At 41.6% G+C, this 27,714-nt stretch overlaps 1 protein-coding gene across 1 annotated transcript in view; it reads left to right on the top strand.

Moving 5' to 3' along the window:
- Positions 1-21,924, top strand: part of LOC115201690 (nuclear protein localization protein 4 homolog) — a 31,649-nt gene extending 9,725 nt beyond the window's left edge. Inside the window, exons 9-16 of the mRNA XM_029765514.1 lie at positions 1,039-1,125; positions 3,792-3,990; positions 6,307-6,467; positions 12,790-12,861; positions 13,805-13,897; positions 14,214-14,330; positions 18,930-19,032; positions 19,477-21,924. Of these exons, the coding sequence (XP_029621374.1) occupies positions 1,039-1,125; positions 3,792-3,990; positions 6,307-6,467; positions 12,790-12,861; positions 13,805-13,897; positions 14,214-14,330; positions 18,930-19,032; positions 19,477-19,640 (996 nt within the window). The 3' untranslated portion in view covers positions 19,641-21,924. The remainder of the gene's footprint in view (positions 1-1,038; positions 1,126-3,791; positions 3,991-6,306; positions 6,468-12,789; positions 12,862-13,804; positions 13,898-14,213; positions 14,331-18,929; positions 19,033-19,476) is intronic.
- Positions 21,925-27,714: the final 5,790 nt, after the last annotated feature.

Below are 27,714 nucleotides of genomic sequence, written 5' to 3'. Positions count from 1 at the left end.
GTTGTGTGGGCGAGTGGTCAAAGTTGTGAACAGAGTGCCCCTTGGTGGGGTTATGGCAGAGTTGCAATGAAAAAGCCATACCTCAGTCTGGCCAATAAAAAAAGATTAAGATGGGCAAAAGAACAGACAGTGGACAGAGGAACTCTGCCTAGAAGGCCAGCATCCCGGAGTCACCTCGTCACTGTTGAAGTTGAGACTGGTGTTTTGTGGGTACTATTTAGGACTTGTGAGGCATCTGTTTCTCAAACGAGACACTCTAATATACTTGTCCTCTTGCTCAGTTGTGCACCGGGACCTCCCACTTTTTTTCTTTTTTTTTTTCCTGGTTAGAGCAAGTTTGCACTGTTCTGTGAAGGGAGTAGTACACAGTGTTGTATGAGATATTCAGTTTATTGGCAATTTCTCGCATGGAATAGCCTTCATTTCTCAGAACAAGAATAGACTGACAAGTTTCAGAAGAAAGGTCTTTGTTTCTGGCCATTTTGAGCATGTAATCGAACCCACAAATGCTGATACTCAACTAGTCTAAAGAAAGCCAGTTTTATTGCTTCTTTAATCAGAACAACAGTTTTCAGTTGTGCTAACGTAATTGCAAAAGGGTTTTCTAATGATCAGTTAGCTAATCCAAGTTTCTAATTTTAAAAGTCTAACACAACGTGACATTGGAACACAGGAGTGATGGTTGCTGATAATGGGCCTCTGTACGCCTATGTAGATATTCCATAAAAAATCAGCCGTTTCCAGCTACAATAGTCATTTACATCATTAACAATGTCTACACTGTATTGCTGATCAATTTGATGTTATTTTAAATGGACAAATGTCCTTTTTTTTTTAAGAAAAGCACATTTTCTAATTGACTCCACACTTTTGAACGTGTGTGTGTGTTTTATATATTTATATTTATTTATATATATATATTTCTTAGGCTATTGGCAACAACTTTAAGGTTGTGTACTTTTTTTAGAATTTTTTTTATCCTACATGTTTTATTTAGTTTGTTGAATTTGAGCTCTTGTGAATTCCTCTGTCCATCAGATTGCCACCCAGAACAGTCTTGAGCTGGTAGAGGACCCTAAAGCTGCAGCCGTGGAGGAGATCGCAGCCAAACTGGGCCTGCGCAAGGTTAGACCACGCCACTAGCTAAAACTATGGACTTTATTTTTCCCATGTCCCTGATCCAGATTTTGAACCTGCCTAGTACCCTACATACCTCTAATCTATTGTGCTCTTCAATATGTGTCCAGCTGACTTAGTACCACATTTGTATTTTGATGTCACAATTTATCACAGCATTGGAGGGGTAGTATCCTTTTCCATGTACAACCCTTCATCTGGTTCACTAGTCACTTTAAAAAAAATGCCACTTTAAATAATTCCATTTTAATAATGTGTATTAACTATATCTTACATTACTCATGTGTTAACTGTATTTTATACCATCTATTGCACCTTACCTATGCCGCTCGGCCATCGCTCATCAATATATTTATATGTACATATTCTCATTCACCCCTTTTCTTTTAAATTTTTATTTTTTTCGATTTGTGTGTATTAGGTAGTTGTTGGGAAATTGTTCGATTACTTGTTAGATATTTCTGCACTGTCGGAACCAGAAGCACAAGCATTTCGCTACACTCTCATTAACATATGCAAACCATGTCTGTGACAAATACAATTTGATTTGAGGAGAACATCTGGGTTCAAGCCCAGGAGGCTGTAGACAGAACAGCTACTGTCCAGTCTGACTGGCCTATCATTATAGACCACTGGGGCCATGAGGCACTAATCAATATGGGGCATTCCCTAGATTCCTCAGTCTTTACAGGATAGTGGCTTTAAACAGCTTCCATATGCCCTGAGGCCATAGTGTATGTAATGTGTAGAAAGTTTATGTAACCATCATGGATTTTAAGAAAGAAACCCAATCAGTGTTCTTTCTGTTGTCCATACAGTGCATTCGGAAAGTATTCAGACCCTTTCCCATTTTCCACATTTTATGATATATATTTATATATATATATATATATATATTTTTTTTTTAATTATTATTTATTTATTTATTCAAAGAAAAACATTTCAACAGTTTAATTGAACTTAGTGCGTTATGTTTAAGTGCCTTGTCAATGTTTCAACTCCAGGAAGTTCCTCCATAGAAATGATTACCCAAGCCAGAGAACACAGTAGACTAAATGTAACACACTAGCAGCTTGCCAGCCCTGTCTTGGTCCGTGAGGGGTATGCAAGAACATATATATATATATCTTTTGGTATTCTAAAAGGGATAAAAAAAAAGTTATTCCCTCATCAATCTACACATAATACCCCATAATGACATCACAATACCCCATAATGACATCACAATACCCCATAATGACAAAGCGAAAACAGGTTACTAGAAATGTTTGCTAATTTATTAAAAGTGAAAAACCGTAATACCTTATTTACATAAGTATTCAGAGTCTCTGCTATGAGACTCAAAATTGAGTTCCGGTGCATCCTGTTTCCATTGATCAGCCTTGAGATGTTTCTACAACTTGATTGGAGTCCCCCTGTGGTAAATTAAATTGATTGGACATGATTTGGAAAGGTACACACCTGTCTATATAATGTCCCACAGTTGACAGTGCATGCCAGAGCAAAAACCAAGCTGTGAGATCTTAGGAGTTGTCCGTAGAGCTCTGAGACAGGATTGTGTCGAGACACAGATCTGGGGAAGGCTACCATAACATTTCTGCAGCAGTGAAGTTCTGCAATAACACAGCTGCCTGGCCAAACTGAGCAATCGTGAGAGAAAGACCTTGGTCAGGGAGGTGACCAAGAACCCGATGGTCACTCTGACATAGCTCCGGAGTTTGTCTGTGGAGATGGGAGAACCTTCCAGAAGGGCAACCATCTCTGCAGCGCTCCACCAATCAGGCCTTTATGGTAGAGTGGCCAGACAGAGGAAGGAAACCTGGAAACGTCTGGAGGAAACCTGGCATCATCCCTACGGTGAAGCGTGGTAGTGGCAGCATCATGCATGTTTTTCAGGGACTGGGAGACTAGTCAGAATCAAGGCAAAGATTAACAGAGCAAAGTACAGAGATCCTTGATGAAAACCTGCTCCAGAGCAGGTTCACCTTCCAACAGGACAACGACCCTAAGCACACAGCCAAGACAACGCAGGAGTGGCCTTGGACAAGTCTCTGAATGTCCTTGAGTGGCCCAGCCAGAGCCCGGACTTGAACCTGATCGAACATCTCTGGAGAGACCTGAAAATAGCTCTGTGGCGACGCTCCCCATCCAACCTGACAGAGCTTGAGAGAATCTGCAGAGAACAATGGGAGAAACTCCCAATATACAGGCGTGCCAAGCTTTTAGGGTCATACCCAAGAAGACTCGAGGCTGTACTTACCAAAGGTGCTTCAACAAAGTACTGAGTAAAGGGTCTGAATACTTATGTAAATGTGATATTTCTATTTTGTATTTTATAAATTGGCAAAAATTAATAAATAAAACATTTTGCTTTGTCATTATAGTGTATTATCTAATGATTGTCGGGGGGAAACAATTTTTTTAATCCATTTTAGAATAAGGCTGTAACAAAATGTGGAAAATCAAGGGGTCTAAATACTTCCTGAATGCACACCGTTTGTTACTATAGCTGTCCACACCAGAGAATTATCTTATGAATATAGGTTACTCGAACAAAGGTATAATATATTCTTGGTCCAACGATGTGGAGTTTGATGAGCTGTGGTGAGCTTCACTTTGCTGATCATAGTTTTCCTATGTGGTCTCTTCTATAGGTGGGGTGGATCTTCACTGACCTTCTCTCTGAAGACACCAGGATAGGCACAGTCAAATACACCAGGAACAAGGACTCGTACTTCCTAAGTGCGGAGGAGTGCATCACGGCTGGACACTTCCAGAACCAACAGTGTAACCCCTGTAGACTCTCACCCGACGGACACTTTGGGTCCAAGTTCATCACTGTGGTGGCCACAGGTACACGGACCTAACAAGGCCATTTAATGACTTCTACAACAGAATCCTACCAGACCAGAAGCAGGTGTAGATGTGTCCTTGTTGTCTGACTCACTCTAAAGCAGTAGGTACAGTTGAAGTCGGAAGTTTACATAAACTTAGGTTGTAGTCATTAAAACTTCTTTTTCAACCACTCCACAAATTTCTTGTTAACAAACTATAGTTTTGGCAAGTCAGTTAGGACATCTACTTTGTGCACGACACAAGTAATTTTTCCAGCAATTGTTTACAGACAGATTATTTCACTTATAGTTCACTGTATCGCAATTCCAGTGTGTGAGAAGTTTACATACACTAAGTTGACTGTGCCTTTAAACAGCTTGGAAAATTCCAGAAAATGTCATAGCTTTAGAAGCTTCTGATAGGCTAATTGACATCATTTGAGTCAATTGGAGGTGTACCTGTGGATGTATTTCAAGGCCTACCTTCAAACTCTGTGCCTCTTTGCTTGACATCATGAAAATCAAAAGAAATCAGCCAAGACCACAGAAAAAAATATTTTAGACCTCCACAAGTCTGGTTCATCCTTGGGAGCAATTTCCAAACGCCTGAAGGTACCACCTTCATCTGAACGAACAATGGTACACAAGTATAAACACCATGGGACCACGCAGCCGTCATACCGCTCAGGAAGGAGACGCGTTCTGTATCCTAGAGATTAACGTATTTTGGTGTAATAAGTGCAAATCAATCCCAGAACAACAGCAAAGGACCTTGTGAAGATGCTGGAGGAAACAGGTACAAAAGTATCTATATCCACAGTAAAACGAGTCCTATATCGACATAACCTGAAAGGACGCTCAGCAAGGAAGAACCCACTGCTCCAAAACCGCCATAAAAAAGCCAGACTACGGTTTGCAACTGCACATGGGGACAAAGATCGTACTTTTTGGAGAAATGTCCTCTGGTCTGATGAAACAAAAATAGAACTGTTTGGCCATAATGACCATCGTTATGTTTGGAGGAAAAAGAGGGAAGCTTGCAAGCCGAAGAATACCATCCCAACCATGAAGCACGGGGGTGGCAGCATCATGTTGTGGGGGTGCTTTGCTGCAGGAGGGACTGGTGCACTTCACAAAATGGGTGGCATCATGAGGAGGAAAGTTGTGGTTATATTGAAGCAACATCTCAAGACATCAGTCAGGAAGTTAAAGCTTGGTCGCAAATGGGTCTTCCAAATGGATAATGACCCCAAGCATACTTCCAAAGTTGTGGAAAAACGGCTTAAGGACAACAAAGTCAAGGTACTGGAGTGGCCATCACAAAGCCCTGACCTCAATCCTATAGAAAATTTGTGGGCAGAACTGAAAAGCGTTTCTGAGCCTACAAACCTGACTCGGTTACACCAGCTCTGTCAGGAAGAATGGGAGAAATTCACCCAACTTATTGTGGGAAGCTTGTGGAAGGCTAGCCTAAACGTTTGACCCAAGTTAAACAATTTAAAGGCAATGCTACCAAATACTAATTGAGTGTATGTGAACTTCTGACCCACTGTGAATATGATGAAAGAAATAAAAGCTAAAATGAATCATTCTCTATGCTCTTATTCTGACATTTCACATTCTTAAAATAAAGTGGTGATCCTAACTGACCTAAGACGGAATTTTTACTAGGATTACATGTCAGGAATTGTGAAGCTGAGTTTTAAATGTATTTGGCTAAGGTGTATGTAAACTTCCCACTTCAACTGTATATGTTGGACTTTGCTTTGAGGATAGTAAAGCAGAACGTTGTTACAATACATTTCTTTTTTTATTTAACTTTTTTTATTTAACTAGGCAAGTCAGTTAAGAACAAATTCTTAATTTACAATGACGGCCAAACCCTAGCCCGGACGACGCTGGGCCAATTGTGCGCCACCCTATGGGACTCGAACCAGGGTCTGTAGTAACGCCTCTAGCTCTGTGATGCAGTGCCTTAGACCGCTGTGCCCCTCGGGAGCGCGAGTGTTTGCACCGACTGACTCATTTTGTTAATGTTTACGTGTAATAAGAACAAACCTGTAGCCTGCATTCTCCTGACGGCTCACTTCAAGTTTTGGACGTGAACTTGGGTGTGAATGAAATGTTGTCCCAAGGACCAATGAGATGTGGAAATTTCAGCACAGCCATGGCTGTGATTCTATGAATATAATGTGGCTATCCTGGGCCTGCGCTATTGTATAACGGAGCAATCATGCTTACATGATGATGATGATGATGATGATGACTTCCTGTTCTTGTGATATTCAAGATGTTCAGTGAGGGTGACTGTGTGCCTCACTTCCTCTCCCTGCAGGTGGTCCTGATAACCAGGTGCACTTTGAGGGTTACCAGGTGTCTAACCAGTGCATGGCCCTGGTCAGAGATGAGTGTCTACTGCCCTGCCGAGACGCCCCTGAGCTGGGCTACGCTAAAGAGTCCAGCACGGAGCAGTACGTACCAGACGTCTTCTACAAGGTACAGTTACTTGGTAAACACGGGAGCTGGGGGAAGTCTGCAGCACTCATACAGCATTCTGAGACACACTAAACTCACAAGGAGACAGTCACGAAAATCTCTCACTAGTCAGTCATTTTACTGCTCCTAATGTTTCTTTTTAGGCTAAAATGGCAGGAACAAATGTTTGGTTTTTAATATGTCATCCGGTAGATTGAGTTAGCCTAAAGGGAAATCTGTGTGAATAAATGGTGCTAGCTTGGACCTGAGGTAAACCTAATGGATTACTGCTTTATGGAACTAACAAAACGTTTTCATCACATGACATCTTTCCAAGAATGTGAGAATGACCGAATTAATGTAACCCAAAGTTCTTAATGTCTATCTAGATCAGGGGTGGGCAACTCCAGTCCTCGAGGGCCTGCTTGGTGTCACACTTTTCCTCCATCTCTATTGCAAACACAGCTGATTAAACTAATTGCATTCTAAATTGAAGATCATGATTAGGTGATTATTGGAGTCAGGTGTGTTAGCTGGGGCAGAATTGTGGTACCAATCAGGCCCTGGAGGATTGGAATTGCCAACCCCTGGTCTAGGGCATAAGCACCTCCCTCATCTGCTCTCTGCCTAGGGCATAAGCACCTCTCTCATCCTGTATGTGAATCCATGATAACAGTGGATGGAATTGCAGGATCTCAACATGAGACCTGGATGAAGTCTGAGGATAAGGTGAAGGAAATGATCTCTGAGAAATTGAAGATGGACCACAGGAAGATTTGAGGTGGAGCGTGCCATGAGGACTGGAAATCCCACCACCGGCCCAGGTGACAGGCCCAGGACAATAGTGGTAAAGTTCCTGAGGTTCAAGGACAAGGTAGCTGTTTTGGAAAGCGTCAAGAACTTGTACGTTCCTCTCATCTTCCTCAACAAGGACTATCCTGAAAATGTGCGCCGGAAGAGAAAATAACTTATCTCGGCCATGAAAGTTGCCAGAGCGTGTGGGGACATTGCTTACATCCGCTATGTCAGGCTCATTGTCCACCCTTGGCCTTGAGGCCGATACGTAAAGCTTAATAAAGAGCTGATACTAGCAAGAGCAGTGTGCAGGTGGCTTCTTTTTTTCACCCAAGGGATGGGAGCCAAACCTATGGGTTTGTAGCTTCAACCGCACACGCACACCAACTGATTTAATGGACTGCTGATTTAAATTTTTCCTCTTGATTTGTTTGTTGTTTTCCATATTATGTCTATCTCTGATAAGCTACCCAGGAAAGGGCTGAAAATAGCCCATATTAATATATGTAGCCTTAGAAATAAGGTTCATGAAATCAATAACTTCCTAACATCAGATAACAATAATATGTTAACCATTTCTGAGACTTACTTGGATCATTCCTTTTGATACAGCAGTAGCAATACCAGGATATAACATATTTGAAAGGGACAGGAATACTTATGGTGTTGCTATATATCCTGAACTAAAATATAGATGCAACAATTTCAATGATTTTTTTTTTTTTTACTGAGTTACAGTTCATATAAGAAAATCAGTCAATTGAAAATAAATTCATTATGCCCTAATCTATGGATTTCACATGACTGGGCAGGGGAGCAGCCATGGGTGGACCTGGGAGGGCTTAGGCCCACCCACTGGGGAGCCAGGCCCAGCTGATCAGATTTAGTTTTAACCCACAAATGGGCTTTATTACAGACAGCAATACTTCTCAATTCCATCAGCTGCTGGGTGGCTGGTCTTAGACGATCCCGCAGGTGAAGAAGCCGGATGTGGAGGTCCTGGGCTGGCGTTGTTACACGTGGTCTGCAGTTGAGGCCTGTTGGGCGTGCTGACATTTTCTAAAACGACGGAGGCAGCTTATGGTAGAGAAATGGGTTAAATTCTCTAACAACAGTTCTGGTGGACATTCCTACAGTCAGCATGTCAATTGCACGCTCCCTCAACTTGAGACATCTGTGGCATTGTGTCGCGTGAGACAACTGCACGTTTTAGTGGCCTTTTATTGTCCCCAGGACAAAGTGCACCTGTGTAATGATCATGCTGTTTAATCAGCTTCTTGATATGCCACACCTGTCAGGTGGATGGATTATCTTGGCAAAGGAGAAATGCTCACTAACAGGGATGGAACCAAATTTGTGTACAACATTTGTGCGAAATAAGTTTTTCGTGCATATGGGACATTTCTTGGTCCCTTTTTTTTTCAGCTCATGAAACGTGGCACTAACACTTAACATGTTACGTTCATATTTTTGTTCAGTATATATTCAGAGCCAAATCCCTGTAATGCTTAGAGAAGATCTTATGTCAAGTGTTATTGAAGTGTTGTGGTTGCAGGTTCACCTGGCACATCTGAAGCCTTTAATTATGAGGTGTTACTATAGGCCGAGTGCTAACAGTCAGTATCTAAATAATATGTGAAATGCTTGATGGTGTATGTGATGCAATTTGTAAGTCGCTCTGGATAATAGCGTCTGCTAAATGACGTAAATGTAAATGGGGAGGTCTACTTTCTTGGGAACCAGAATATTGATTCATCAAACTGTCTGCTCAAGAGGAAGAATATTATTTTGTACCTATTAGATGCAGTGATCTATCTAGGAGAGCCAATGTTCCAAAAGCTGGGCCTAAAATGGTGTTTAAGAGATCATACAAAAGGTTCTGCTGTGACTTGTATGTGTGTTAGTCTGTGATACATAAGGAGTTTCTAGACGCTGCACTTGACAAATTTGCATCTTCTAATTATTGATAAACGTTCACCTGTTAAGAAACTGACTGTTAAGGGTCTGTGGATTAATGGGAAATTGAGACGCCTATGTATGAAAGAGATTGGGGGGCTGCACATCTGACTGGCTGACTTACTGCAAATTGAGAAATTATGACAACTCAACAAAAACAACTGTATTATGACGCCAAGATGAATGATGGGAAAAAATCTTATGAGCACTTTTAAAATTATGGGCAGAAAAACGAATTCATCTTTCATTGAATCATCTATTCCTCACACAGCCATTTGGTGTTATTTTGATTCCTTCATTGATTCCTTCATTTTGATTCCTTCATTGGCGAAGGTGACAAACTTAGGCAGGAAATGCCAACAACTGACAGTGAGCGATCGTATTCATGCATCAAAAGAAAAGCGTTGTAAGTTAGAATTTTGTTAAGTTAGTGTAGCAGAGGTGAGAATTATTATTGATCAATACTTAACCTGGCATTGACTACTTGGAAAGCTACTGAAGATGGTAGCTGACTTTATGGCCTTTCCTATCTGTCATATCTTTAATCTGAGTCTACAAGAAGGTGTTCGTTATCTGGCCTGGAGGGAAGCCAAAGTCATTCCGCTACCCAAGAGTGGCAGTGGTTTTTACCGGTTCTAACAGCAGACCGATCAGCTTGCTGCCAGCTCTTTTAAAAAAAACTGTAGGATTTTTGTTATTGACCAAATACAATGCTATTTCTCTGTAAACAAATTGACAACAGACTTTCAGCATGCTTATAGAGAAGGGCACTCAACATGTACTGCACTGACACAAATGACTGATTTGGTTGAAATAAGTAGATCTTTAGAAGGTTGTGGGAGTTGTACTGTTTGATTTTAAGTGATGCCTTCGATATTATTGACCGTAACCTGTTGAAAACGTGTGTTTTTATGGCTTTTCAACCAATGCCATATTGTGTCTTCAGATCTATCCATCGAATAGAACTTTTCTTTAATGGAAGCTTCTCTAATGTCAAACATGTGGTGTACCACGGCAGCTCTCTTGGCCCTCTACTTTTTATTATTTCTATCAATGACCTGCCACTGGTATTAAACAAAGCCTGTGTGTCCATGTATGCTGATTCAACCTTATACGTGTCAGCAACCACAGCTAATGAAGTCACTGAAACCATTAACGAGGAGTTGCAGTCAGTTTTGGAATGGTTGGCCAGTAATTAACTGGTCCGGAACATCTCTAAAACTAAGAGCCTTATATTTGGTACAAATCATTCCTGACGCTGTAGACCTCAGCTGAATCTGGTAATGAATGGTGTTGCTGTTGAACAAGTTGAGGAGACTAAATTACTTGGCGTTACCTTAGATTGTAAACTGTCATGGTCAAAACATATACAGTACCAGTCAAGTTTGGACACACCTACTCATTCAAGGGTTTTTATTTTCACTATTTTCTACATTGTAGGATAATAGTGAAGACATCAAAACTATGAAATAACTCATGGAATCATGTAGTAACGAAAAAGGGTTAACCAATCAAAATGTTATTTGAGGTTCTTCAGAGTAAGCCACCCTATGCCTTGACAGTTTTCACACTCTTGGCATTCTCTCAACCAGCTTCATGAGGAATGGTTTTCCAACAGTCTTGAAGGAGTTCCCACATGCTGAGCGCTTGTTGGCTGCTTTTCCTTCACTCTGCGGTCCAACTCATCCCAAACCATCTCAATTGGGTTGAGGTCGAGTAATTGTGGAGGCCAGGTCATCTGATGCAGCACTCAATCACTCTCTTTGGTCAAATAGCCCTTACACAGCCTGGAGTTGTTGGGTCATTGTCCTGTTGAAAAACAAATGATTGTCCCACTAAGCGCAAACCAGATAGGATGGAGTATCGCTGCTGAATGCTGTGGTAGACATGCTGGTTAAGTGTGCCTTGAATTCTAAATAAATCACAGACCGTGTCATCAACAAAGCCCCCCCCCACACAATCACTCCTTCTCCTCCATGCTTCACGGTGGGAACCACAGATCGTCCGTTCGCCTACTCTGCGTCTCACATAGACACGGCAGTTGGAACCAAAAATCTAAAATTTGGACTCATCAGACCAAAGGAGAGATTTCCACCGGTCTAATGTCCATTGCTCATGTTTCTTGGCCCAAGCAAGTCTCTTCTTATTATTGGTGTCCTTTAGTAGTGATTTCTTTGCAGAAATCTGACCATGAAGGCCTGATTCACAGTCTCCTCTGAACAGTTGATGTGTCTGTTACTTGAACTCTGAAGCATTTACTTGGGGTGCAGTTAACTCTAATGAACTTGACCTCTGCAGCAGAGGTAACTCTGTGTCTTCCTTTCCTGTTCTTCATGAGAGAAAGCTTCATCATAGCGCTTGATTGTTTTTGCTACTGCACTTAATCTTAAGTTCTTGAAATATTCTGTATTGTCTGACCTTCATGTCTTAAAGTAATGATGGACTGTCATTTCTCTTTGCCTATTTGAGCTGTTTTTGCCTTAATATGGACTTTTAAGAAATAGGGTCAGGGTCATCTTCTGTATACCACCCCTACCTTGTCACAAGACAACTGATTTTCTCAAACGCATTAAGAAAGAAAGAAATTCCACTAAATAACTTTGAAAAATGCACACCTGTTAATCGAAATGCATTCCAGGTGAAGCTGGTTGAGAGAAGGCCAAATGTGCAAAGCTGTCATCAAGGCAAAGGGTGCCTACTTTGAAGAATCTCAAACATATCAACATATATTTTATATTTAACACTTTTTTTTTTGTTTTGTTGACTACCTGATTCCATATGTTATTTCATAGTTTTGATGTCTTCACTATTATTCTACAATGTAGAAAATAGTACAAATAAGAAACTCTGTAATGAGTGGCTGTGTCCAAACTTTTGACTGGTACTGTAGATTCAATAGTTGTAAAGATGGGGAGAGGTCTGATGCTGTTTTTTTTGACACCACACTTCAAAAAGCAAGTCCTGCAGGTTCTAGTTTTGTCTTACCAGTCGTGTGGTCAAGTGGTGCAAGGAAAGATCTAGTTAAGCTGCAGCTGCCCAGAACAGAGCGGCACATCTTTGCTCTTCATTGTAATCAGAAGGCTAATTTGAAATACTATGCATGCCAGTCTCTCTTGGCTATGAGTTGAGAAACTGACTGTATCACTTATTTTTATGAGAAACAATGTGTTAAATTCCAAATGGTTTGCGTAGTCAACTTACACCACCAGACATGCCACCAGGGGTCTTTTCACTGTCCTCATCCAAAACAAATTCAAGGAAGCAGTAGGTATTATATAGAGCCATGGAACTCCCTTCCGTCTCCTATTGCTCAAATGAACAGCAAACCTGGTTTCAAAAAACAAAGCAACGCCTCGCAGCACAACGTCTCTCCCCTATTTAACCTAGATATTATGTGTATGTATTGATGTGCCGTTGTATGTAGTTCTGTCCTTGTCTATTAATGTTCTGTATCATGTCATGTTTCATGTACTCTGTGGACCACAGAAACAGCTAATGGGGATCCTAATAAAATACCAAATAACTATTGAACAGTTACAGCTGTCGTATTTCTCTCCATTGATTGTCATTTTTCTTCATCCCCCCTCAACAGGACAAAGATAAATTTGGCAATGACATCACATATTTAGCCCGGCCCCTTCCTGTGGAGTACCTTATCATAGATGTAAGTATGAAAGAATGTGGGTGTGTACATTGCCGTTTTATGCAGGTTAAAGAAGGGAATCAACCAATGACATGAGGAGTGGTAGGGCAGGTTTGAGTTTAAGATGCATAGCAGGGCCAGTCAACTGAAATACGCTTCTGTCCGCTTAATATTAGTTAATTTACATTCTCCATCTAACTAGCGTTTCACATTTCTACTTGCTATGTGTGTTTTACGAACAACTAAATTGTCCAACTGAAGCTTTGCCCGACGCTGTAAAGATGTCTTTCTCCTTCCACAATAATGTGGTAAAATATTGGCAGCTCCACGCCGTACAGAAAGATCCAAATCACCATAACTCTACCAACCCATCATGAGGTTGTTCTGTCCAATGATTAGCCAAAGAAAATAAAGAACTAGATGGACTCGCCAAATATTTACTGGCACCAGCTGAGAGCACTTTGTTACTTCTCTTGTGTTCCCCTCTGTCGTCGTCTCGTGGTCCCCTCTGTCGTCGTCTCGTGGTCCCCTCTGTCGTCGTCTCGTGGTCCCCTCTGTCGTCGTCTCGTGGTCCCCTCTGTCGTCGTCTCGTGGTCCCCTCTGTCGTCGTCTCGTGGTCCTCTCTGTTTTCATATTCAACTGACATCTGTTGTCTTGGCTCTACATCTCGCTGATGTCAAAGGGACTCTCCAAGATGGAACTGTCTTCCAGTCAACTCTTCTCTAACAAGCAGACTGCGCTATGGGATTCATTTAAGATATTCTTTGAGATATGGTTTCAAATGTTTTCGGAAAATGAGCAGAGGGACTCGGCTATCCTAGCTTCAAGGGGATGCTGGTTCCACCATTGTGGTGCCAGGACAGAAGTTTTAACTTGGCGCAGCGGGAGAGGTGGGAGGGCCAAAAGACAAGAGGATCCAGTCAGTTAACTTTGTTTCTCACTCCTTCTTTCCATCTCTATCCAGATAACCACCACCTTCCCCAAGGACCCCCAGTACACCTTCAGCTCCACACCACGCTTTCCCATAGAGAACAGAGATATCCTGGGAGAGACACAGGTACACATTGACACACACACACACACACACACACACACACACACGATAACAGCTAAAATGGTTGTTCTGACGTGTGAGGTTTGATATTTTGTTTTCTTTCAGTGGTCAAAGAATGACCTACATACAGAAGGCTCCCAAATGTGTTTTTCTGACCTTTTTAACCTACTTTGGCAACAGCCATTATTTCTCTGTTTTCGATCTGACCTGATCACATGATTGTCTGCCAATTCATCCTTAGAGTCCCTGGGCTATGGGGGTCATAGGAAGTTATTATTCTTGATCATATTCCATGTTGTCTCCTTCCTGTGTGTGACAGGATTTCCACAGTTTAGCTACGTACCTGTCCCAGTGCACCTCCACTGTATTCCTGGACATGGTGTCTGACTTCCACCTGCTCCTCTTCCTGGTCACCAACGAGGTCATGCCTCTCAGAGTAAGTTCTGTACAGACACAATACCCCCCTCCCCCCCCAACACACACACACCCATACTCTCACTCGCGTACAGATTTGTACCCTAGGGTTGGGCGAATTTACAATTGCGTTTTTGTTGACGAGAGATAAGAAAACAATTGCAAAATATACTAAAGGAATAGGAAGTTCAAACAAACCTTATGTTTCTGCTTGACCAAAAGTGTAGGTAATGTAAATTGGGCTACAATCATAAAGTAAAAGGATAATTTATAACACTTAGAAACAAATGAACAGTGGCAAATGTTAAACGAATAGGCCTATTAGGATATGCCTTTTACCTATCAAACTGTACAAATCCTAAATATAGGCCTACAAGTCACATTTTAAGGAATTAGTGTTAATCAAGTAAGTAAATCACCTAGAGTAGTGAGTGGAGGGGGGAAGAACACGTGAAAATAAGTCTCATGGTTTGACAGAATATTTTAGTCTGTCCTATACTCATGTTTTAGGTCTATTTGAGAAGGTTCGGTCACACACATGTCCTAGGTGGCAAAGGTCCGGATGGATATTGTCATTTTTTGGGGGTAGGAACAATAGCCTACACTTGATAGGTCTATAATATTCATTTTTAAAAGGTAAGGAAATACTAAGTGATGTCTGGGTATTTTTATGGACAAGAGAAACACAGCCCTACCAATTTGATCATCTTTCTGCAGTCTAGACTAGATACAAAAAAAATTATTAGCAATGTATCCATTATATTGCTTTCTTCCCGCCAATTGACCCTTCCATGCACAACACCCATTCTCCTCCAGAGGGGGAAAAAAATACATGGTATTTGGACAATCGTATGTCAACGATGTTTTGTTAGTGTTGTCACGATATCAGAATTTTGACTTTAATACCAATAACAAGATTAGGGTCACTTTATTCGGAAGCGATACTCGATACAGAAACGATACACACGTTTTTTGACGTAGTATCACAGATACCTTTTTTAAAAAAAAATGTTGCAGGGGGCTTATGGTAGATAAATGAACCTTAAATTATCTGGCAACAGCTCTGGTGGACATTCCTGCAGTCAGCATGCCAATTGCACGCTCCCTCAACTTGAAACATCTGTGGCATTGTGTTGTGTGAGACAGCTGCGCATTTTAGTGGCCTTTTATTATCCCCAGCACAAGGTGCACCTGTGTAATGATCATGCTGTTTAATCAGCTTCTTGATATACCACACCTGTCAGGTGGATGGATTATCTTGGCAAAGGAGAAATACTCACTAACAGGGATGTAAACAAATTTGTGCACAAAATTTGAAAGAAGTAAGCTTTTTGTGCGTATGGTGAAATTCCTGGGATCTATTTCAGCTCATGAAACACAGGACCAACACTTGATTGCGTTTTTATATTTTTGTTCAGTGTATATTGCTGTCATAGCAAGTTGAGTGCATTTCACACACTTCGGAGTTGGAAAAGTACTGAAGTTTCGGTATATATTGGGCAAAACTAATGTTTGTACAGGAAGATGGAACGATGTGTCATTCCAGACATCGCCCAACCGTATTGTGAATACCTTCACTCTCTCACACTCTCTCAAACCAAATACGTTCAAGCACAATGTTTTGGTTTGTCACGCTGCAAAAGGTTCAGATTATCACCACGTTTGTCCAATGTGGAAATGATTTAGTGTCTTAACTAGTCAGTAAGTTTTTCCTTACGATCTCTTTGTTCACAGAAAAGCTTCTATATTGCAATAGTCTACACACCAGTGAGATGCAATGGATTTTACACCGCCTACTATGATTCCCAGAGTGCATTTCAACTCCCAGGGTGCATTTCAACTCCCAGGGTGCAATGCTTCGCCCATGACTGCTGGCTGGCTAGTGACTACTTCTAGCAAGCCCAGATAAATGTGATGTAGTCTAAGTACATTGTCATAGTGAAGTTATGAGTGCATTTCACATTTACTTTTTGGGTTGTAATCATATAATGCTCACATAAATGTCATGAATACTTTGCCTTCAGAAAGTATTCATACCACTGGACTGATTCCACATTTTTGTTGTTACAGCATTAATAAGAAATGTATTTGAGGTTTTCTCAGCCATCTACACACATTACCCCATGATGACAAAGTGAAAAGATGTTTTTAGACATTTTTGCAAATGTATTGACTCAGCCTTGAGTCGATACGTGCTAGAAGCACTTTGACAGCGATTACATCTGGTCTCTTAGAGCTTTGCACACCTGCATTGTACAATATTTGCACATTCAAGTTTTTTGTTGATCATTGCTACAGACATTTTAAAGTCTTGTCATAGGTTAACTATATGGAACAATACTATAAACGCAACATGCAAAAAAAATGTTAAATTATTTTACTGAGTTATGTCAGCTTAGCACCCTCCCCAAACGTCTTAGACTCTAAATAATTAATCCGCTTCTTGATATGACACACTTGTCAGGTACATGGATTATCTTGGCAAAGGAGAAATACTCACAAACAGAGATGTAAACACATTTGTGCAAAACATTTGAGAGAATTAAGCTTTTTTGTGCTTATGGGACATTTCTTGGATCTTTTATTTCAGCTCATGAAACATCGGACCAACACTTTACATGTTGCGTTTTTATATTTTTGTTCAATATAGATTTAAGTCAACTGTATCTAGGCCACTCAATGTCATCTTGGAAAGCAACTCCAGTGTATATTTGACCTTGTGTTTTAGGTTATTGTCCTGCTGAAAGGTGAATTTGTCACCCAGTGTCTGTTGGAAAGCAGACTGAACCAGGGTTCCATTAGGATTTTGTCTGTGCTTAGCTCTGTTCCGTTTATTTTTATCCCCCAAAAAACTCCCTTGTCCTTGCCGATGACAAGCATACCCATAACATGATACAGCCACCACCATGCTTGAACATATGAACTGTTACTCAGTGATGTTTTCTTGGATTTTTTCCCAAACATTATGCTTTGTATTCAGGACATACATTTAATTTCTTTGGCACATTTTACTTTAGTGCCTTGTTGCAAACAGGATGCATGTTTTGGAATATTTGTTTTCTGTACAGGCTTCCTTTTCACTTTCATTTAAGTTAGTATTGTGGAGCATCTACAATGTTGATTCATCCTCAGTTTTCTCCAGTCACAGCCATTAAACTCTGTGACTTTTAAAGTCACCATTGGCCTCATGGTGAAATCCCAGAACTGTTTCCTTCCCCTCTGGCAAATGAGTTAGGAAGGACGCCTGTATCTTTGTAGTGACTTGGTTTATTCATACAGCACCCAAAGTGTAAGTAATAACGTCACCATGCTCAAAGGGATATTCAATGTTTTTTTGTTTTTTTTTACCCATCTACCAATAGGTGCCCTTACTTGTGAGGCATTGGAAAACCTCCCTGGTCTTTTGTGGTTGAATCTGTGTTTTGCAAATCACTGCTCGACTTATCAATTATCTGTATGTGTGGGGTACAGCGATTTTGAGGTAGTCATTCAAAAATGTCACAATATTGCATAGTGAGTCCATGCAATTTGTGACTTGTAAAGCACATTTTTACTCCTGAACTTATTTAGGCTTTCCATAAAAGGGGTTGAATACTTATTGACTCAAAACATTTTAAGCTTTATATTTTTAATTCCACTTTGACATTATGGGGTGTGGTGTGTAGGCCAGTGACACAATCTCAATTTAATCCATTTTAAATCCAAGCTGTAAAATAATGTCTCAGGGTGTGAATACTTTCTGAAGACACTATGTTCAGGTCATTGTCTCCTAAAAAAATGGAATGTAGTTGCTAGTAGAATGTTACAATACAAATGTCACGTGTAAAATAGTTTGTCGTTTTGCAACTAAACCTCCATTGCACTGCTTTGTTACACATTTTGCATAGTTGTCGTTATCTGCTCTTAAGTTCATAGTTCACTTCTAGAGACAGTTTTGTCAACAAGCTGTGGGCGTGGAGGTATGGTGTTTCTGTTAGAAGCCATGTTGTGGACATTTTTCTCCTCTCGCTTGCTTCTCAAAAGCGGCTTGCACTGTCAGCTGCATGGGCGCAAGTAACCTGGCTAGCCATCTACTGCTCCCTTGAAGATTGACATATTACTAGATAGACTTGATCCTCTCAATCTGTATATGACGTGAGACACATTTTGATATCGAAGTAACAAAAATGTGTTCTAGTATTGAAAAAAACGACCAAAGTTTCAGTAAACCGTGAAACTGTTTGTACAGGAAGATGGAACGATGTATCCTTCCAGACATTGCTCAACCGTATTGTGTACACACACACACACACACACACCCCCACACACACACACACTCTCAAACCAAACACGTTCAAGCACTATGTTTTGTTTTGTTGTCACGCTACAAAAGGTTCAGATTATCACCCCATGTTTGTTCAATGTGGAAATGATTGTGTGTTTGTCAACAGTACCCCCCCCTCCCCCCTCTCTAAATCTCTTTGTTTATGGCAACTTGGCTCTAAATCCTTGATTGATGTAATCTATTGTTAAAAATCACAATATTTCCCTGCATTTGATTGGGCTTATCTTGACGTGGCCAGAAAATAGTTACATAATGTTTTTTTTTACCCAAATATATGTTCTAATTATCTGTTCCCAGGACAGCATTGGTCTGCTGTTGGACGCTGTGAAGACGAAAGACGAGGAGCTGGCTCAGACCTGGAAGAAGTCTGAGCAGTGGGCCACCATGGAGCAGCTGTGCAGTAAGTACCGCTGGCCATCCAGGTAGGGCACTGACATGTCTTAGTTGAAATGATTACATTTCTGTCACTGTTGAAGAGTAATGGATTGTTACTTATTTCTTAATTCCATTATTTTACTTTTAGATTAGTGTGTTTTGTTGTGTTTTGTTAGATATTACTGCACTGTTGGAGTTAGGAACACGAGCATTTCGCTACACCCACAATAGCGTCTGCTGAATATGTATGCGACCAATAAAATTTGATTTGATTTTGGATCTGATTTTAAAGTGATTGCGTTAAACTTGTCTTGCATTCAATTCAGTAGAACTTTATTGACCACAAAGATACATTTGGTTGGAGCTCATTACATGTATCATTCCTACATATAAAAAGTAAGTCTGAAAAGTCCTTCCTGGTAAGAGTCACCGCCACTCTTATGTCCCTGACCCCTCTCTCCCTCCTCAGGCACGGTGGGTGGGCAGTCATCGGGCCCTCAGGAGTACGGGGCCATGGGTGGGGGCCCCTCTACACCAGCATCCTCCTCAGCGATGTGGTCCTGCCTCCACTGCACCTTTATGAACCAGCCAGGCACAGAGCTCTGCGAGATGTGCAGCCTGCCGAGGGGTTAAACCCCATCCCTGCCCTGGCCCCCTAACCCCTCTACCCACCCGCTTCCCTTATCCACCAACGACTTCGCACTGGGATTGGATACTGCAAACAGCTGCGTGATTGGATGTCTCCTCTTGGCCCCTGGCCCCCCCTGTCCATCCAATCTCAGACTGCTATGGGGTTGACAAGCGCAAAACGATGGCATTTGTTTACACCAAATCAAATGATTTAACAAATAATGACTGTGCTCTCATCTCTCTCACGCGCTCTCTGCCGTGGCCCCTGACTGTGACTGGCTGGGACATGTTTAGCTGAAAGCACTTTGGCAACAAGGCTTCTTCCCTCTTCCTCCCCATGGTTCCTCATGTTCCTCCATGACCTGGCTCCAATAAATGCTGCTGTGCTTCAGGACAACAGCGAAGGAAAGACTCAATCATTTTAAGTTATATCTCACTCACACCAACCAGTGCCCCTTTTCGCTCTCGCGACTTATTCTGGAAAGTCTGTGTAAATAATATACATTACTTGAGGAAGGATTGATTTCTGTTTATTTAATTGCACATGAAGCATTTTTTCCCCCTGATTGTAGTTACAGTATATATCGGGTTTGTTTTTCTCATTTCTCCAAGAGTTATCAGACACTGACGGTCTATCCAGAAGATCTCTTGATTGGCCCAAACCTCTTCACAGAGTTATTCAATTAAACTATCAGGCACTATCATAAACCTAGCTGCTTTATTTTAGTGTTTTGTATTGCAGGAGTGATGTGTTCTCGGTTGCTCAGGCACTTCCCTTAAGTTGATGCCCTGCCCTCAGGAGTGAGTTGAGTGATGGTCCTAGCATTAATGAAACCATTCGATTTTGGGTTATTTGTTAACTTTGATAATGTTTTGAAGCTCCAGTTGAAGCTTATAGTACGCCATGTTTGTTTTGTTGGCAGATGCTTGCTTACTGGGTTAGCTACCAACACTGCATCTTTCTCTTTCTCTCCTTCCCTGTCTTGCATCAGTTCTCCTCTTTCGACTGGCTCCCGTCCAGAGGGGCCAGAGTATGGAATGTGTTTTTTTTCCCCCCCCCCGACAGTCCCTATGGATCTCCATCACTCTGCCTTCAAAGACTCTATATGTCACGGGTCAACATAGCGGAGAGAGAGAAAGATGCCTTAATGGTCCATGCCTTTTAGCAGGCCAATGTGCTGTGCACCTGGGATGGAGAGAGGAAGAAAGATGGCAAGGGAAGCAGGGAGGGGGGAAAAGAGGGATTGTGAAGGAACGGGGAAAGATGGTGGCCAGGCAGGGTTAAAGAGCTCAGGGTGTGTTTTGTTTCTGTTCTTAATATTTTCTCTCCACACTATAAAAGCTGTAAAACTGAACTCATTCCAACGGTAAACATTTGACGTCAAATAACTGATGTCCACAGCACAATCAATTCAGTAGGGAATGTTTTCTCTTATGTCCCCTTTTTAGATACAGATTACAATGATCTAGGTACACCATTTAATGTCTGATAATATGAATGGGTTAGTGGTTAGCATGAACAACTACCTATTCCACAGTATCTCTTCGTCAGCACAGGGGAGGTGTCAGTTAATTCAATTCATTCAGCTTTATATTCTTATAAAGTGCCCAAACCTTGACACTGCTATTTTGATGGCATTCAATGAAGTCTTTGGTTTGAATTGTTTTATTTTATTTTTACTCCCTGATTTGACACTGTAGCAGTCAGATTTAGTCTAACAGATACCTCAACTTTTTTCCAGCCTTCAAGTATTTCCTGGAGAGGGATATATGTAGCGAGCGCATGTCCAAGCGGTTGAGCCTGTCGTCACTTGAGGTTTTCCTCCATTTTGGGGCTGATATCAGTAAATGATCCTTGTCAGTTGAATGGAGAGGTGGGGTCATGGGTATCAAATTATGCTTTTTATCCCAGATTAGCTTTTTTTTGTAAGGGCTCTGGAGTAATTTCCATTGAAAAAGTTTCGTTTTTTTTATTTTGTAGATTTAATTTGAGAATGGTTTAAAGTTATTTTGCCCATTTTTCTATCCACTTCCCCCTGTGTGAGTTGCTGAGAACGATGATCTTAAAATGCATAAAATAAGTCCCAGCTCTGGTCCAGGGTGTGCAGCTTGTTGATGCTGAGTTTCAGCCACACGTAACGCCCTGGACCAGAGCTACATACATCCTAACTTCCCACTCTGAGCTGAAGAATTGGACCCTGAAAGAAAGTTGTATGATGCTGTAGACCTGGATTTTAATTTAATATCAGAAATACCAGTAAAACAATAAACAATTCCTATCAATGAAGCACCGTGTTTGTTTTGTACTTTTAGGCTGATTTTTGTCCTCTTAACGGAGTGGTTAAAGTCGGGCCTCCAACTGCGGCAGGTAGCCTAGCGGTTAGGAGCGTTGGGCCAGTAACTGAAAGGTTGATGGTTCAAATCCCCAAGCTGACTAGGTGAAAAATCTCTGTGCCCTTGAGCGAGGCACTTAACCCTAATTGTTCCTGTAAGTCACTCTGGATAAGAGCATCTGCTAAATTACTAAAATGTAAACGCATATTGCATGTGTACTCTGCATTTTCTACTGTGTGATCACGACTACTGTGTGATCACGCTCTCTGTAGCCGATGCGAGTAAGACCTTTTCAACAGGTCAACATTCACAAGGTCACAGGGCCAGACGGATTACCAGGACGTGTACAACAAGCATGTGCTGACCAACTGGCAAGTGTCTTCACTGACATTTTCAACCAGTCCCTGACTGAGTCTTTAATAACATGTTTAAAGCAGACCACCATAATCCCTGTGCCCAAGAACACTAAGGTAACCTGCCTAAATGACTACCGACCCGTAGCACTCACATCTGTAGCCATGAAGTGCTTTGAAAGGCTGGTCATGGCTCACAACACCATTATCCCAGAAACCCTAGACCCACTCCACTTTGCATCCCGCCCCAACACATCCACAGACGACGCAATCTCTATTGCACTCAACACTGCCCTTTCCCACCTGGACAAAAAGAATACCCATGTGAGAATGCTATTCATTGACTACAGCTCAGCGTTTAACACCATAGTGCCCTCAAGGCTCATCACTAAGCTAAGGACCCTGGGACTAAACTCCTCCCTCTTCAACTGGATCCTGGACTTCCTGACGGGCCGCCCCCAGGTGGTAAGGGTAGGGAACAGCACATCCGCCATGCTGATCCTCAACACGGAGGCCCCTCAGGGGTGTGTGCTCAGTCCCCTCCTGTACTCCCTGTTCAATCATGACTGCGTGGCCAGGCACGACTCCAATGCCATCATCAAGTTTACCGATGACACCAACAGTGGTAGGCCTGATCACCGACAACGATGAGACAGCCTGTAGGGAGGTCAGAGACCTGTCCGTGTGGTGCCAGGAGAATTACCTCTCCCTCAACGGGATCAAGACAAAGATTATCGTGGACTACAGGAAAAGGAGGACCGATCAGGAGCAGGTTGAGAGCTTCAAGTTCCTTGGTGTCCACATCACCAACAAACTAACATTGTCCACGCACACCAAGAGTCGTGAAGAGGGCATAACAAAGCCTATTCCCCTACAGGAGACTGAAAAGATTTGGCATTGGCCCTCAGATCCTCAAAAGGTTCTACAGCTGCACCATTGAGAGCATCCTGACTGGTTGCATCAGTGCCTGGTATGGCAACTGCTCGGCCACCGACCGCAAGGCACTACAGAGGGTAGTGCGTACGGCCCAGTACATCACTTGGGCCAAGCTTCCTGCCATCCAGGACCTCTATACCAGGCGGTGTCAGGGGAAGGCCCTAAATTGTCATACTCTAGCCACCGTAGCCATAGACTGTTCTCTCTGCTACCGCAAGGCAAGCTGTCCCGGAGCGCCAAGTCTAGTTCCAATCGGCTTCTAAACAGCTTCTACCCCCAAGCCATAAGACTGCTGAACATCTAATCAAATAGCTACCCAGACGCCTTTTTTACGCTGCTGCTACTCTGTTTATAATCTATGCATAGTCACTTTAACTCTACCTTCATGTACATATTACCTCAAGTACCTCGACTAACCGGTACACCCTCACATTGACTCTGTACCGGTACCCCACTTGTTATTTTACTGCTGCTATTTAATTATTTGTTACTTTTGTCTTTTTTACTTAACACTTATTTATATAGACAGAATTTTTTTCTTTTTGTTTTACTTCTTAAAGCATTGTTGGTTAAGGACTTGTAAGTAAGCATTTCACTGTAAGGTCTACACCTGTTGTTTTTGGCGCATGTGACAAATCAAATTTGATTTGATAAAGCCCAGATTTGTGAAGTGCTGTAGAGACTGTTGTCCTTCTGGCAGGTTCTCCCATCTCAGCCAAGGAACTCTGTAGTTCTGTCAGAGTGGTCACCTCCCTGACCAAGGTCCTTCTTGCCCGGTTGATCAGTTTGGTAGGCAGTCTGGGTATTTTTTTTACCATTTCCCAATGATGGAGACCACTGTGCTCTAGAACTAGTTTTATACCCTTCTCCAGATATATGCCTCACCACAGTTCAGTTCTCAGAGATCTACAGACAGTTCCTTGGACTTCAAGGTATAATTTCTTCTCTGTCCACTGTTATTGAAAGGTGTGTTTCTTTCTAAATCATGTCCGAACAATTGAATTGGCCACATGTTGACTTCAATCAAGTTGCAGTGACATCTCAAGGATGATCAAAAGATACACCTGAGCTCAATTTGGAGTGTTATAGCAAAAGGGTGTGAATACTTATGTAAATTACAGATTTCTATTTAATTTTCAATACATTTGTGAAAATGTCTAAAAACGTGTGTTCACTTTGTCATTATGGGGTATTGTGTGTGTGTGTGTGTGTGTAGAGAGAGATGGGTGAGAATGTTTGTAAATCAATTTTGAATTCAGGCTGTGAGTAAGTGAAATACATTAAGGGGTATGAATACTTTCTGAATGCTCTAGCAGCTGTTTCTACTACGCATGGAACCCAACCTGGAGCAAATTAGGGTTACGTGCTTTGCCCAAGGACAGATTGTTTTACCTTGTCGGCTTGGGTATTTGAATCAGCAACCTTTCGGTTACTGGCCCAACGCTCCTAACCACTAGGCTACCTGCTGCCCTGTTATGAGCAATGGACAATGAAAAATAATAACGTGGGTGGCTGTGCAAGCCTTTTTTTCTTAGTGGGTGGAGGAGACATCGGAGAAACCTCAGTGGGATGTCATAGTGACTGTATATCAGCAGGTCCCTCTGTCGGCACTCTACATCGTTGCACTACGGTGGGATTATCAAACACACTGACGGACTATTCAGGAGCTTTTGAGTGAGAGCAGGTAAGTACGCCTACTTAAGTTTACCACCACATGTATTCTCGGCAAACGCAGTGAAAAAGTAATTGGTGAACAACACTGAGAAAATAATCAGGTTATTAGACATTCCTTATAATAGAATGGATGCCTGCAGAGCAAATTAAACTATGATTATATCATGTGACTTCAGGTGTCATGTTTAGTATAAACTGCATGGCTCAAGCCCTGAATGCTGATTGGCTGACAAAACATTTATTTTTACTGCTCTAATTACTTTAGTAACCAGTTTATAATAGCAATAAGGCACCTCGGGGTTTTGTGATATATGGCCAATATACCACAGCTAATGGCTGTATCCAGGCACTCCACGATGTGTCATGCCTAAGCTAAGCTCTTAGCCATGGTATATTGGCCATATACCACACCCCCTTGTGTCTTTTTTGCTTAAGTATAATGTATTTGTTCTGACTTAAGGATGAGGACTGCGGTGGCTTTGCTGTGCCTGGCGGCTCTGTGTGCAGCGCAGAAAAGGACAGAATGGGACTACAGAATGAAGGGTGAGTTGCTTCCCTGGGCTGTTTACATTTCAGAATGACATTTATTAACAAAGTACATTTTTAGGTAGGTAAACTCTGATTTGCGGTTCACGGTGAATAAAGTAACGCTCCCTATACTTTCAATGCATTTTTCAGCAAAAAGTGGGTGAACCCTTGTTCAACATAAAAAAAAGGTGCATAAACTGCAATTACTTTGCAGGTGTGTGTGTGTGTGGCTTAGTTGGTAGAGCATGGCACTTGCAAAGCCAGGGTTGTGGATTGATTCCCCTCAGGGCACCAGTACAAACAAATATGAAATGTATGCACTCACTACTCGAAGTCGCTCTGGATAAGAGTGTCTTCTAACATGTAAAAACATTTACTTGCGTTTACCCTCCACTACATCACTGGGAATCATCCTCAGTCAGGATTTGCTCTTGCATTCCTGAGGTGTTCTTTAGACTTGACAAGGTTGACAGAAATCAGCATAGGGCTGGTGTTAGAAGTAGAAGTACAACTTGTGATGCCAAACACTATCAATACAACTTTTACTTAATGATCCCCCCCCCCCCCTCTCTTGAACAACTGGAAGTTTGCTATCATGAACCAGGTCAAAGACCTTCTCCTCAACGACCACAGCTCTGTGCTGCCTGACTACGGGAGGTGGGTACATCCTGTTCAGATGTGTTTTAGTTGGTTTTTAGATTTGAGAATTTAATTGGCGAGATCAGACATTTTAACATAGTGTATGATTGGATACATAGAAAAAGAAGATATTTCACTGTTACTTTATACCTTTTTTAGTTAGATCCCAAGAATACTTTATTACAATATGTAGCTTGTTTTTGCACTGTAATAGACTGTACTTTTCTTTTTCCCTCGTGATACTTTTCTCCTTCATCCTTTCCTCCATCAGGATCCCTCCTCTATCAGATGCCCTAGGAGATCTCTACAAGGAGTTTAATGCTCTGAAGGAGCGTCTGGGGGAGTTGACCACCAAGTTTGACGGCGTCGAGAGCTTTGTGGATGACATGATGGCAGGAAGAAGCCCCTCCCAGAGGAGAGCAGAGCCCCGCCCACTCACACCAGAGGAAGAGAACCCGAACACCACCCCGACCCGAACCGGAGAGGGCACCGGTACCGGTACTAGACCACAGGGACGCAGGAACCTGGTCGTGGTCCGGAGAGTCAAGATGCCTGCTAATGGTGCCCAGGTCTAAGCGGTTAGACTGTGTCCACAACCATGCATACTCTCTCCATCTAAAACTCAGTGGTGAAAATGACTATCATTACTTCTAAGCACTCAAGACTAAAAATACGTTGCACATCCCTCAATTAGTTGTAAAAGCAACATACAGTTAACATGTATTGCTTTCCCCTTCAATGGACTCAAATCACATTTTATTTCAAAACACATATTGTGGAAGACTAGTAAATATTGTTTTGCTATTCCGAATGTTTTACACAATGTTTTGTGAGAATGTGAACCTGTGGAAGAATCTGATAACCTTGTTGTCGATAGGTGGCGCCACAGTGTTGTCCAATGACTATGCCACATTAAGGTTCCTTGTGAGGATTTGATTGAGGGTTTGATATTTTACAATGTAATTGTTTGTCCTTTGATGTTTATCTAATTATTGGCATATCATCACAGTTATTACTGCATATGAACAATATCCACCCCCCACTAGACTTTTATTTAGAAAAACGAGTCAGCAGATTCGTTGAGGGATTTTTATTTTGAAAATGCCTCTGTTAGAACATGAGTCCCTTCCCCTGATGACTGACTGCTTCATTCTCACTTTGTTGTTACCAATGATGTATATAAACCTTGGATTGTTGATGCTATGTATTGGGCCATTGAGAGGCTTAGAAGCCACCGGTCGGCCATATTGGCACTCCCCAGTAGAATCAGTCCTCCATAGGAATGAATGGAATTCTACAGTATTTCAATTAAATGTTTCAAGGACAAAATGACATATTATTATATAAGTATTTTATTGTTGTAGTGGGGCCAGTGAAATTATACTAGTTTTTATGTTAAACTCACATTTATTTCATGAGTATGCATTAAGGTGTCTGTAATAGAATAAATTGTGGCATTTTTTTTTTACATTAATCTATTGCCTAAAAAATATTTCTGGAAACCTAAGCGGGTTCCTGTCCAAAATTCTGACTCGTCTCAGATCTGATATACAGTTGAAGTCGGAAGTTTACATACACTTAGGTTGAAGTCATTAAAATTTGTTTTTCAACCA

Source organism: Salmo trutta, chromosome 10 (assembly GCF_901001165.1).
Source record: "Salmo trutta chromosome 10, fSalTru1.1, whole genome shotgun sequence".
Lineage (NCBI taxonomy): Eukaryota > Metazoa > Chordata > Actinopteri > Salmoniformes > Salmonidae > Salmo > Salmo trutta.
This window is presented reverse-complemented; position numbering and strand designations above follow the sequence as displayed.